The 12,329-nt window shown below is 56.8% G+C and overlaps 1 protein-coding gene across 1 annotated transcript; it reads left to right on the top strand.

Annotated features, from left to right (window-relative positions):
* The first annotated feature begins 3,549 nt into the window (after positions 1 to 3,549).
* Positions 3,550 to 10,819, top strand: GDF11 (growth differentiation factor 11). The gene is made up of 3 exons (XM_065934971.1): positions 3,550 to 3,985; positions 8,968 to 9,365; positions 9,865 to 10,819. The coding sequence occupies exons 1-3, from the start codon at positions 3,550 to 3,552 to the stop codon at positions 10,243 to 10,245; spliced, it is 1,215 nt and encodes a 404-aa protein (XP_065791043.1). The 3' UTR covers positions 10,246 to 10,819.
* The last annotated feature ends 1,510 nt before the right edge of the window (positions 10,820 to 12,329 follow it).

The following is a 12,329-nucleotide window of genomic DNA, read 5'->3' as shown; positions in this document are numbered from 1 at the left end:
TTCCGGCCACACGAATACAGTCCTCTTTCCCTAACGGGACTCTGACCAGAGCCAGCGAGCAGGATTCATTCATTCTTTATTCAAAGTCACTAAAGCATTCTTTGAAAAAAATGTCTGGCTTTCTTGGATCCCACAGTGTGAGACTGATAAGCTGGGTGAGAGTAATGACTAATTATCTCATTTAGAGCTGGGTGTCAGGCAGTTAATCTTCATAAGCTTATAGAATAGGTCCAGCATTGTCATCTCCACCTTACAGATAAGGAATCTGAGGCAGAGAGTCACGTTCACACAGTCAGAGAAGCGTGAGAGCTGCGTCTTAAACCCAGGCAGCCTCAGTCTGAGTCCAGAAGCTGTGTGAGTAAGCCGCACGTCACACGGGATGCAGATGGAGCTAGGAGAAGCATCCGCTGTACACTTGGGAGTCAGGGATGGACTCCTGAAAGACATATCCAAATTCTCACCTACACGGAGACCTGAAGAAAGAGTGGATTGAGGGGAGGGAGGGAGGGGATGGAGGTAGGAGGGGGAGCTGTTCCAAGAAGAGGAAACACTTGTGCCAAGATACTGTGGAGATGATCGAGAGATAGAGGGCAAAGGCTACATTCAGGCTTCTGACCTAGATGACTGTCATTCACTAAAATGAAATCGCAGAATGGGGGCACAATTCAGGGGAGAGATATTCTTTGTTTACCATATTTCATCTGTGATTGAGGGTGTTTCTAAATGGCAATATCAAGGAGGCATCTGGCCTGGAGTTTTGGCCAGGATTGTTTACCTGGTGTCCTATCTACTCTATATGCTCCCTGGGAAGCAGGGCTGAGTTCTTCCACTGTTGTTTGGCTGGTTCTTTGTTGCTGTTGTTCTTTCTTTGGCTGCACTGGGTCTTTGTTGCTGCACTGTCCCAGGCTTTCTCAAGTCGCAGAGAGCAGGCTGAGGCTGCTCTCTGGTTGTGGTGCAAGAGCTGAGCTGCTCATTGCGGTTGCTTCTCTTGCTGCCTAGCACAGGCTCCAGAGCATGAGGCTCAGTAGTTGTGCGCAAGGGCTACTAAGCTCAGCAGAGCGTGGGATCTTCCTGGACCAGGGATCAAACTCATGTCCCTTGCACCGGTAGGTGGGTTATTAACCACTGGACCACCAGGGAAACCCGGGAGTAAGTCTTGTTTTTCTTTGCATCTCCTAGACCTGCCACTAGCTACATGTTCCGTAGGGAAGTAAAAATTGGGCCACTTCCTCTGAGGAAGAGAGGTGACACCACCTCTGCTGTCAAGGAGTTTTGAATCTTGCTGAGGAAACGACATCAGAAAAACATTTTGGAAAACAGGATAGGCTAAAGTATGGGATGAAGGTAATCACCGCTCTGGAAAATCAGAAAGCAGAGCAAAGAACCGTGAAGAGGGAGCCTGTGAAAGCCCTTACTGATTGACTGCTGTGTAATCCTCATAACCAGTGAGGGCAGGCAAGCCGATCCTGTTTTATAGAGGAAGAGTCGATGAAAGGTTGAGATGCTCATGTCTTGGAAAGAACCAGCTGTCTAAGGTTTTTGTTTTGTTTGTTTGTTTTCCACTCTGCTGCAGTCTTGGTTCCTGTTCTCCACGGAAGAGATCATCTCTTGAAAGCTCCTTGCCTTGGTCCTCCTCATGCCTACCCAACCTCCTTTATACCTGGGCCCGCAGTGTGCCCCGCCTCATTCCACTCCAGTTCCCAAGACCAACTATGACCTTAAACCCAGGGCTCCATCTAGTCCCAAGAGGAAACCAGTGTCCGTCTGTTCTGCCTGAGAAGCCCAATAATGTTCACCCACTTATTAAATAGATATTACGTGTGCCAGGAAACCAGAGCTGATCTGGTCCCCTCAAAGATTTTCAGTCTATTGGTTGTCTATTGACCTCTAGGGCTTCACTTTTTTGGACAAAGTTTATTATTGGAGACGTAGCCCAACAAGTGGGGAGCACACGGGAACCGGTTCAGTTGAGAGAGAAGCAGGACAGAGAAAGGATGCGGGCGTCCTCCCTAGTGAGGAGGGCCCGACCTCCGGGGCTTAGACTCAGTAAGCCATCCTGGAGAAACTGAGGGTCTGGGAAGAGGCATCCAAAACCAGGAAAAGTCAGGCACTTCAGGGGCACTGTGGTAGCTTGGCGCTCTTCTACTCTGCCCTCTGACTGTACCCAGGGTTACACCTGAAGACTAGGGCTGGTCCTACATCTGGGTTTCTCCCCTGGGGACTTCACTTTCTCCAACTGAGGCCTCTGAAGCCAGATCTCTCTCTCATCCTCGCCCCTACAACTACAAGGCCCTTCTCAGACTTCTGAGCCCTGCCAGACCCAAAGCTGCACCTGGGGATCCGGAGATCGACTGCTCTGCGGGCGCAGCGGTCTCTGGCCCTGCTGCTCTGACTGCTCCCCCGTGGCCCGCAGTCCCTGCCTTTTCCAGCCTACCGACTCCTTTATCCCTGAATCAGGCCTCAGCTTCACATTCAGTCTTCCTCCGGTCTCAGGAGTGCCCACCACCTCTCCGCCTTTCTCAGGATGGCCCTGGTCTCTTTTCCTCCTAGCCTCCCTTGGTAACCTCCATGTCCAGTTCTCCCATCTCCAGGCCCCCTTCTGGTCCTGGGGTCCTTCTCATAGCTGGGGCTCCTCTGGGCTCAAATCCTCCGCCTCCTCCCCCGAACGCTCGGCGCTCCCACCAGCGCTGACTCGCATTGCTGGGCGGGCTGTCTGCCCGGCTCTGCGTTCCCCGGATCCTCTGAGTCTGCCTCCTCTCTGGGGCTCCCTTGGTATCTCCCAGCCTCTGCCCCCGCCTTCCTCCTGCAGGTTTCACCCCCTCTCCCACGCCCGGGCTTCTGGCCCTGCTCCCACGTCCGGGCACCCCGAGTCCCTGCGGCCCGGGTCTGCCCCTCTGCTCCCCGAGTCTCCGCGCCCCGGCTTCTCCGACTCCCTCACGCTAAGGGCCCCACTCCTTCCGCCCGTCGCTCTCCTCCTCGCCCTCTCTCCAGTTGGGTCTCTCCTCCCAGCGGCTTCCCCGCGACCCTCTCTCCCCGGCCTTTGTCTCTGTCCTCTCTTCCTCCTGCTCTTCCCACCTCTGTGCCCCTGAGCGGCGTCCGCTCCCGCCTTTCTCGCTCAGCATCCCCGTGGTCCCCCGATCCGACTTTCTCTCCCTTCCTCTCCTCCACCCCGGGATCTCTGTCTCTGCCTCTCTCTGAGTCCTCGCTCCCTCCCTCTCTCTTCCTCCGCTCTCTCCGGCTCCCTCTCTCGCCTCGGATGACAGCGCTGCCTCTTTTGTTGGCTCCGCAGCCAATCGCGGCCGCTGACGACACGGGGGCCGGGGCTATAAAGGGCCTGGCCCGGGCGCGGGCCCCCCCAGCCGCCCGCCCCGGCCGCCCGCCCGCCCCGCCCGCGCGCCCGCCGCCCCCGGCCCCCCGGCCCCCCGCGGCCGGGCAGCCCCCAATCCCCGCGCCGCCCGGACCCCCTCCTCCTCCTCCCTCCGCCCCCCGCCCCCTCCCCGCGGGACTCCGGCGTCCCCGCCCCCAGTCCTCCCTCCCCTCCCCTCCAGCATGGTGCTCGCGGCCCCGCTGCTGCTGGGCTTCCTGCTCCTCGCCCTGGAGCTGCGGCCCCGGGGGGAGGCGGCCGAGGGCCCCGCGGCGGCGGCGGCGGCGGCGGCGGCGGCGGGGGCCGGGGGGGAGCGCTCGAGCCGGCCGGCCCCGTCCGCCGCGCCCGAGCCCGACGGCTGCCCCGTGTGCGTGTGGCGGCAGCACAGCCGCGAGCTGCGCCTGGAGAGCATCAAGTCTCAGATCCTGAGCAAACTGCGGCTCAAGGAGGCGCCCAACATCAGCCGCGAGGTGGTGAGGCAGCTGCTGCCCCAGGCGCCGCCGCTGCAGCAGATCCTGGACCTGCACGACTTCCAGGGCGACGCGCTGCAGCCCGAGGACTTCCTGGAGGAGGACGAGTACCACGCCACCACCGAGACTGTCATTAGCATGGCCCAGGAGAGTAAGTGGGCGGCGGGGTAGGAGCGGTGGGGTGCCGGCTCCCGCTCCGGCTCCGAGAAAGTGAGCGCCTCCGGCTCCGAAGCGGGGCGCTCCGGGTTGCTCCGGCCGCAAAGCCTTTGCTGCGAAAACTTGGTGGATCGGGGGGCGGGGGCTGCTCCACAAGTTTTCCGAGCTGTGGAGATGGGCTGCGGAATTGTGTGCCCGCCCCGCTCCCGGAGCTGAGGGGGCAGACGGAAAGGGTTGTGGGGATTCCGCAGCGGAGGGGAAGGGGCAGCGACACAGCCCGAAGGGTCCTGGTGGCGAGGCTGGAGAACAGACCCGGGAGGCTCCGGGCTCGCGCAGTCCCAGCCAGGCTGCGTGCTCTCCGCCTCTCGATGGACCTGGCAGCGACCGACTCACCAACCCCGTGCACCTTGGGCTTTGCAACGCGCCCCTCGGGCTGCCGAGAGCCCAGGGCTCCTTTCCGCCTCCCAGGAACGCGATCCCGAGCCCTGTATCTCGGCCAGGGCTCAGCGGACACCCAGCCGGCACCCGTCCCACCGGGAGCCCTTCTGACACCGGCGCTCCTGAGGGGCCGGGAAAGCCGTGCCTCCTTGGTGCTAACAGAGCTCAGAGAACTCAACTCCATGGCGCTGGGGCTAAGGGCACCCATTTGGCAACTCAGACCTTAATGTTGTATCTAGCCGCAACCAGGCTTGAGGAGCGAGAGGAAGACTGAGGGACGGAAAAATTGCTAGGAGGGAGGGGGAACCCAGGCATCCTAGTCCCTGGCCAAACGTAAGATGAACATGTTAATAGACTTGAGCTGCTTTGAAATTTTATGGCCTGGAAAATCCAGGCCAACATTGCCCCCCCACCGCCACCCCCGCAACCCCCCAGCTCTCCCTAAGGTCAAATGATGCCCTTTCCCCCTCCCCGCAGAGGTGCTCCCCCACCCACCCCACCCCCAGCGCCTCCAGGGAACCAGATCCCCTCATTCCCTTGTGGTTTGGCAAAGTCGCCCCCTCCCCACCAACTGTTTGGTTTTATGGCTCTGAACAGAAGAGGGGAGACTGGTTTATTGGCAAATGGGTCATAAAAAGCTGAGGGCCGAGGGGAGTCCTAGCGGCCCAGCCCCGAGGGAGAGGCACAGGAACCCAGGTGTGCCTCCGGGAGGCTGAGTGCCCGCCGCTGGCACTGGGTGTTCTGTGACCCTAACTCCGCAGGACTTGCTCAGGGCGGTGAAGAAAGGCACACTCAAAGGACTGGGGACTATGCTGCCGTAGCGGGCGGGAAGGTCTAGGACCCGGTCTTGAGTTCCCAAGTCTCCTTTCTGTTCTCAAGGCTCTGCTTTTACACAAGCGATGGTCAGACTGACTGAGCAGAGATGGGGTTAGAAATCAAGTTAGAAGCAGCGTGGTCGAGGGATTCTGAAGAAGAGTTTGCCGGAAGAAGATGAAGGGTGTGGAGGAAAGAGATGCTTTGGTCTACGCGGTGCGTGTGTGTGAGGATTTCCAGTGTGAGATGGAGCTGTGGACTCCGCTTGCTCACTCTATCCTTAGCATCTCTTAGCCTACAGGCCAGAGCCCGGAGGTCGCTCTGGTCACTGGGATGCGGGAAGTGAACCGACGCTGCACACGCAGTTGGGGAGATGCAGGTTAGACTCGGGGGGTGGGCAGAAGGGGGAAGGACACCAGCAGGTGGGGTTCCACCTCGGCTTCTGCCCTTCAGCCACCCCAGGACTTGGATAACCGGGGGATGGGTCTCCAGCCAGGTATTGTACGTCCCCTTTAAGAGACAAGCCGAGCTCTTAAGAGAGGGAGGGGGAGCTGAAGGGGCGGGGAGGGAGAGGGGGGAAAAGGAAAAAGAGACTTTTATAGTCTAATCCCCGGGGACCCGCTTTAATAAGAGACTTGTGCTCTGCTAATCGGGGGAGGTGTTTGTCAGCAGAGATGGCCTCGCTCCCCTCCCCCTCGCGCCCCTCCCCCAGCCCTCTGCCCTGGACCCCCGCCCCCACCCCTCCTAGGCTGCGCGGCCTGCCCTAGTTCCTCCACCCTCTCAGGCGCTCCCACCCCAGCCTCCATCCTGGGAACCCGGCCCCCTCGCCCTTCAGGGAGCCAGGCCCAGCCCCTGTTTCTCTCTCCTCCCTACACCCCGAGGCCCCTGCCCTCTCGGCCCAACCTCCTGCCCCTAGGCTTCCCAGCCAGGGTTAGGAAAGTGTGTCTGGTGTTTGGGGGTGGGGGGTGTGGGAAGAGGAGGGGTGGTGAGCAGGGAGGGGGTTGGGCTTTTGCTGAAAATAGTGCAGTGACCTCTCTCCAGACCAGAGCCGCCTACTAAACCTGACCTGCTGCCTGCCACCAACCCGATCAATCCAACACAGATGTGGCTCCTTCCCCTCCCCTTGGGAGCTGGGCTGTGCGCTGGGGACCCTCTCAAGCCCCTGGTTCCCTCTGTGACTCTACCTGTTTCTTTGTTCCTCCCCCCGTATTCTTCTATCCTTTCTCCTTACCCCACTAGTCTTGGCTGCCTGCCTTTCAGCTTCCTAACCCCCATTCAACTCCTTTAGCATCCCTCCTCCTCTCCCAGTGGTCTCCAGCCCCCAAACACATTTCCGCCCCTGCCGTGTTCCTCCCCTGCTTCTGTCCTCCACGTCTCTCTCTGCTAGATGTCTGTCTTCCTCTCCAAGTCTCCTCTCTTCTTACCTCCCTCACTCTCTCCGGTCTCTCCATTTCTTCTTTCCCTTTTCTCTCTCCGAATGTCTCCATCCTGTCCCCTTGTGGTACCAACTGGCCTCATATCCACTGGGGGAGAAGTGCACGATGATTCCCAGGGGTGAGGACCGGGGACTCTGCCTGAAGGCCCAAAGCCTTACAAGGATGGGGCCCTGGCACCCAGTCCCCCATCACTAAGCCTCGGGTCATGTTTAGGTAGGGATACACGTTTAGAGTTTACGAAACTTAACAATAAATCAACTGAGAAACTACTACTATTTTCACATTCTTTATTTAATGCTCAGCACTCCTGTGAAGCAAGGATTATGATCTGTAACAGTGAGAAGCTTGGTCCATAAGGTCACATATTGGTTAATGAGTCAGGCAGTGATTAAACCCACTTCAATTGAAGCCAAAGAACAGGGTTTACCCCAGGAAGAACTTTCGAGCGCTGGCCTGTGTCATTGAAGATGGGAGCTTAGGGAGTTCACTCAGCATGTAGTTACTGAGCGAGGCCTCGGTGAAGCCACAGAGGTGAGCAATACGGAAGCGTCAACACAGGGTCTGCCCTCACGGAGATCAGTCCTTAATGGTGAAGGCAGGCAGGAAAGCAACGCCATCTCTATACTGAAGTCAGGCATAGCATGCTATTTGGATTGCTGCTTGTCACTGTCCGTCTCACCAGCAGCTGCCCTGCCCCAGGACTCTCCTCTTCCCCCAAACTCCACCCCACCGCCCCATCACGGAAGCTCCAGCAGGAGGATAACTGGACCCCAGTGCTCTGGACGCTTGGAGAAGAACTTAGGGAAAGAGAGTGTCTTGGCTCCTGGACATCTGACGATCAGAGAGCACTTTCCTCCCCATTTCACTTGGAGTGCCCTCCTAGTGTAGGGAATGATTATGAAGCAACAAATGACAAATTCTCCATGAGTATGCAGACCTGGGCATGATACAAATGGGCTTGGACTTCCTGATCATCCTTTTATGGCTCTGGAAGTTCATTCCTAGTTGTTCCTCAGACTATTAACAGTGATAATGGATATTCATAACCAATAGAAAGATGATTTAGGGCATTCCCAACTGGGATTAGAAAGGGGAACTGAGAGGAACTGAAATGGAAACAGCAGCAGATATTGAGAATCATCCTTTAAACTCAAGAATGGTCAGATTATGATCCAAAACAAGGGGAAATTGGCCAAAATGTAAAGCTGGGATGCTAATGACTTCTTACAGACTTAGTGGCACTGGACTGAGAAACCAAAGGAAGCTCAGAGGAGAGAAGACATTACAGTTGATCTGATTTGTTGAACTTTATTTCTGATGCTTTGGGAAACTAGGAAAAGAAATACACAGAGGTAGTTCTTCCCTTTCTTGAAAGGGGAGGCATTAATGGTGAGGAGGAGGAAGCAGCTGAGGAACTTTTCTCAGGGTCAAGGGATGGAGCAGTCAGGTGCAGGCGCACGTGCGTCCAACCCTGCAACCCTATGGACTGCAGTCTGCCAGGCCCCTCTGTCCATGGATTTCCCCAAGAATACTGGCGTGGTTGCCACTTCCTTCTCCAGGGGATCGTCCCGGCCCAGCAAAATCAAACCCTGGTCTCTTGTGTCTCCTGCCCTGGCAGGTGGAGCTCCACCTGGGAAGCCCACATACATTGGGAGTGCTTAAGTGGTTCCATCCTTCTGGGTGTGTTATTTCTAGTGGGAATGATGCAAGAAGCCTAGATTTGAATTCTGGTTTACTTCATGGAATAAATTTAGTCCTTGCTCCCTATCTGGACCCTGGGTTAACCATTCCCTGAGGCCATCTGTTTTTGGCTGGGGGGTGGGGGGGCCTGTGCCAGGCTACACCTGGCCACCAGACAAAACAGCAGAAATGGGCCCAGGTGACCTGAGGACAGCAGGTGTGGTATTAAGTTTGACTTTTATGGGGAGCATCAAAGGTTCAGAAACAGTTGGAGCCCTATATGCTGGGGAAAGTTGGAGGAAGGGAAGACTGCAGGTGAAGAATTCCCCAATACTACTTTTGCAGCTTACCTGGTAGAGAGGAACCTATGCATTAAGACAAACATTTAAGGAAGGGATGCAGGTTAGTAAGGCCTGAGAGAACCATTGTCTTACAAGGAGAGCGGGGTGCTGTTCTAGGTTCCAGTGATGCAACAGTGAAGACAGGCAGGGGAGAGGGTACAGAGCTGGAAAACACAGACTGAGGAGGCTGAGCCGTCCACGCCCCCAGGGCTGCTGACCTCCTCCACAAACACTCTTTGCTGATACTGTGCCCCCTTCTCTCTCATCAGCCGACCCTGCGGTGCAGACAGACGGCAGCCCTCTTTGCTGCCATTTCCACTTCAGCCCCAAGGTGATGTTCACAAAGGTACTGAAGGCCCAGCTGTGGGTGTACCTCCGGCCTGTGCCCCGCCCAGCCACCGTCTACCTGCAGATCTTGCGACTGAAACCGCTAACTGGGGAAGGGCCTGCAGGGGGCGGGGGCGGAGGCCGGCGTCACATCCGCATCCGCTCGCTCAAAATTGACCTGCACTCACGCTCCGGCCACTGGCAAAGCATCGACTTCAAGCAAGTACTACACAGCTGGTTCCGCCAGCCGCAGAGCAACTGGGGCATTGAGATCAACGCCTTCGATCCTAGTGGCACAGACCTGGCCGTCACCTCCCTGGGGCCGGGAGCTGAGGGGCTGGTGAGCTGGGAGCCTGCGATATTGGCAGCTATGTATAACCTGGCCCTGAGGAGGTGGGGTGTTGGAAATGGTAGACCAGGAATGTAAAGGGGGTTAGGGACCAGCATGATTTTTCTAGGCCCAGAGCTGACTAGAGGTGGTGGTGGTGATGGTGGTAATGGGGTGCTACCAGTTTTCAGAGATCCAAGGCAGGCCAACAGCTGAAAACTGTATTTGGGGTGAAGGTGTGAGTTAATAGTGGGACAATAAAGATGGGCTGTTGTTGAGACCTTGGGTCAAGGGGCTGATGAGGGTCAGGTTGCCAAGAGAGAGACAATTAGGGAAGGTGAGTTTAGGGAGACAAGACTAGCTGGCAAGGAAAGTGGGTAGAAAGCGGGGCTGGAGAGGGGAGCCCTGGAGAAGCTGAGAAATCGCTGGTCTCTGCTTCTCTGGAGAAGCAACCGGGAGCAAGAGCTCCTCAGGCTCTGTTACACCTCTCTCTCCTCTCCCTCGCCCCCAGCATCCCTTCCTGGAGCTCCGAGTCCTAGAAAACACAAAGCGGTCCCGGCGGAACCTGGGCCTGGACTGCGACGAGCACTCGAGCGAGTCCCGCTGCTGCCGCTACCCCCTCACGGTGGACTTTGAGGCTTTTGGCTGGGACTGGATCATCGCCCCTAAACGCTACAAGGCCAACTACTGCTCCGGCCAGTGCGAGTACATGTTTATGCAAAAGTACCCGCACACCCACCTGGTGCAACAGGCCAACCCGAGGGGCTCGGCCGGGCCCTGCTGCACGCCCACCAAGATGTCCCCCATCAACATGCTCTACTTCAATGACAAGCAGCAGATTATCTACGGCAAGATCCCTGGCATGGTGGTGGATCGCTGTGGCTGCTCCTAAGGTGGGGGACGGCAGATGCCTCCCCAGCAGACCCTGCCCCTAGACCCCCAGCCCTGCTCCCAGGCCCCAGAGCTCCCCCACCTTCAGATGTAACATCATGCCGTGTGCCCTGCCCACGGTGTGCAGTGCAAGCGAGGGAGGCAGGTGGGGGCTGAGGGGCGAGGGGTCTGGGGGAGAGGGGGGAGAGGAGGGGCATGGTCAGGTGGGGAATGTTTGCGGTGAGAAGGTTTGGCGAGAAGACAGAGAGATGTAGAGACAGAGATAGAGCAGAGGGATAGAGACAGAGGAACAAAAAGAGCAGCAGTGAGAAGGCAAAGGGATAGAGATGCAGGAGAGACAAGACAGAGAGAACCATGAGAAAGAGACAGAAGTGGAGTACCAGGAGAGAGCCCCACGCCGAGCCTCCTTTCTTCCACTGGGAAGGTGAGGGGCTTGGTATGGCTGGGGAGGTCCCCTGACGGCCATTCTCAGTAAGAGAGGAAATCAGAATCCATTCTCAGCTTCTTCTCTTTCTCCCTCCAGCAGTGGCTGGGGGAAGGGAAGTGAGGGCAGGGGCAAAAGTGAGGATCTGGGGATTTTATTTATTTATTTATTATGACTTTTCATCTTTTGGTATTTGGCTTTACTTAAATAGATGGGCCCCTGCTCACTGTGCCCCACCTGCCCCTCATTCCCCAAACCCTGTTCTCCCTCAGTACTCACCTAATACTTAAGCACTTGTTTAAAGCTTCCAGGGTTGAGAATGGGAGTAGAGGGCAAGAGGGCCGACATGGAAGTTTCCAACCCCAAATCACCCCACTTAAACTTCCTGAGCCAAACGGGTTGAACTGAATTCCAGCAGTCACAGAAATGGTAAGATGTTAGGGTGTAGGAGCTGGGGGGGGGGGGTGGGGGGAGGGTGGGAGGGAGGGGCTCAACATCCAGGATCTGTATGAGAGCCACAGAACTAACCCTCAGATCTACCCTCACGGTACTGACTTCCTTAGGCAGAGGTGTGGCCTGCTTATTCCCACATTCCCCCCCAGCCAAGAGAGAGACCAAAGAGCCTGCGGAATGCCTCTGCTCCCTGACTCTACCTTCAGGTCCATAAAAAGAAGAGTAGAGACAGCCCAGAGTCCCCAGGTCTGTGAAGGGTCAGGAGGGGTCAAGAAAGGAGTAGGGAGGCTGAAGGATACAGGGCGTTGGAATCCAAATCGCTGCTCTGGGCCAGGGAATAGAGCCAGCACACCGAGGTGGAAGGGACTCTGGAAGGGGGACCTTCCCGTCCCCCAACCCCAAAGCTCAGGGTAGGGGAGGGTAGAACGAGGGAGCAGAGTGTCTACAATTATTTTTATCTTTTATTTTTGGAATCTAGCAGTACCTGGCAGCAGGGAGGGGATGATGCAGTGGGGGAAAGCATCTGACAAGGCCAGTTAGAACAGAGGTCGGGAAGGATGGAGACTTCCTGCTTTGGAAAGCTGGAAAGCAGGCAGGGACTGGTTGCCACTCCAGGTCACTAGCTGGGCCTATTCATTCCTTTCACAATCCTGACCCATCCTCCTCTGGACTCACTGTGCCTCAGTTTCTTCCCCTCGATGGAATGAGAAAATAGCAGCACCCGCCACAGCCAAGAGATGAATTCTGAGCACTTACCACGGGCACTTTATGGACATAAAATACCTCTCGCTGTGGGACAGATAACCAGGGCACCAGAGTAGCGGTGAAGAGATGTGAGGCTTAGAGGAGTCACAGGCTTCAGAGTACAAGTTCCCCTCTGCCTCCCAGCTGGACAGTGCCTGACACCAAGGAGCTGAGAACCTTCTGATCCACACCTTACCCATACCTCACCTCCAGACCTCCTGGCTCCTGGCAGGAGCCCAGAGGATGTCAGGAGTGGAGGGGGAAAGAACTTTCAACAGAACGCACTCTGAGTAGCGCCAGCGGTCATGGGTCTGATGCAAACAATACGGAACACAAGTAAAACCTGAGCTGGAAAGCCGACCTGGAAGGCTTGTTCTTCCCGAGAGCATGACTTTCCTGCCTGGCCCAGCTGGTGGAAGGGGCAAAGGTATGTAACCACCCTTGGAAAGGTGATGGTGGTGAAT

The sequence above is a fragment of the Muntiacus reevesi genome, chromosome 4, assembly GCF_963930625.1.
Source record: "Muntiacus reevesi chromosome 4, mMunRee1.1, whole genome shotgun sequence".
Lineage (NCBI taxonomy): Eukaryota > Metazoa > Chordata > Mammalia > Artiodactyla > Cervidae > Muntiacus > Muntiacus reevesi.
The sequence above is the reverse complement of the archived record's forward strand: the minus strand, read 5'-3'. Positions and strand labels throughout refer to the sequence as shown.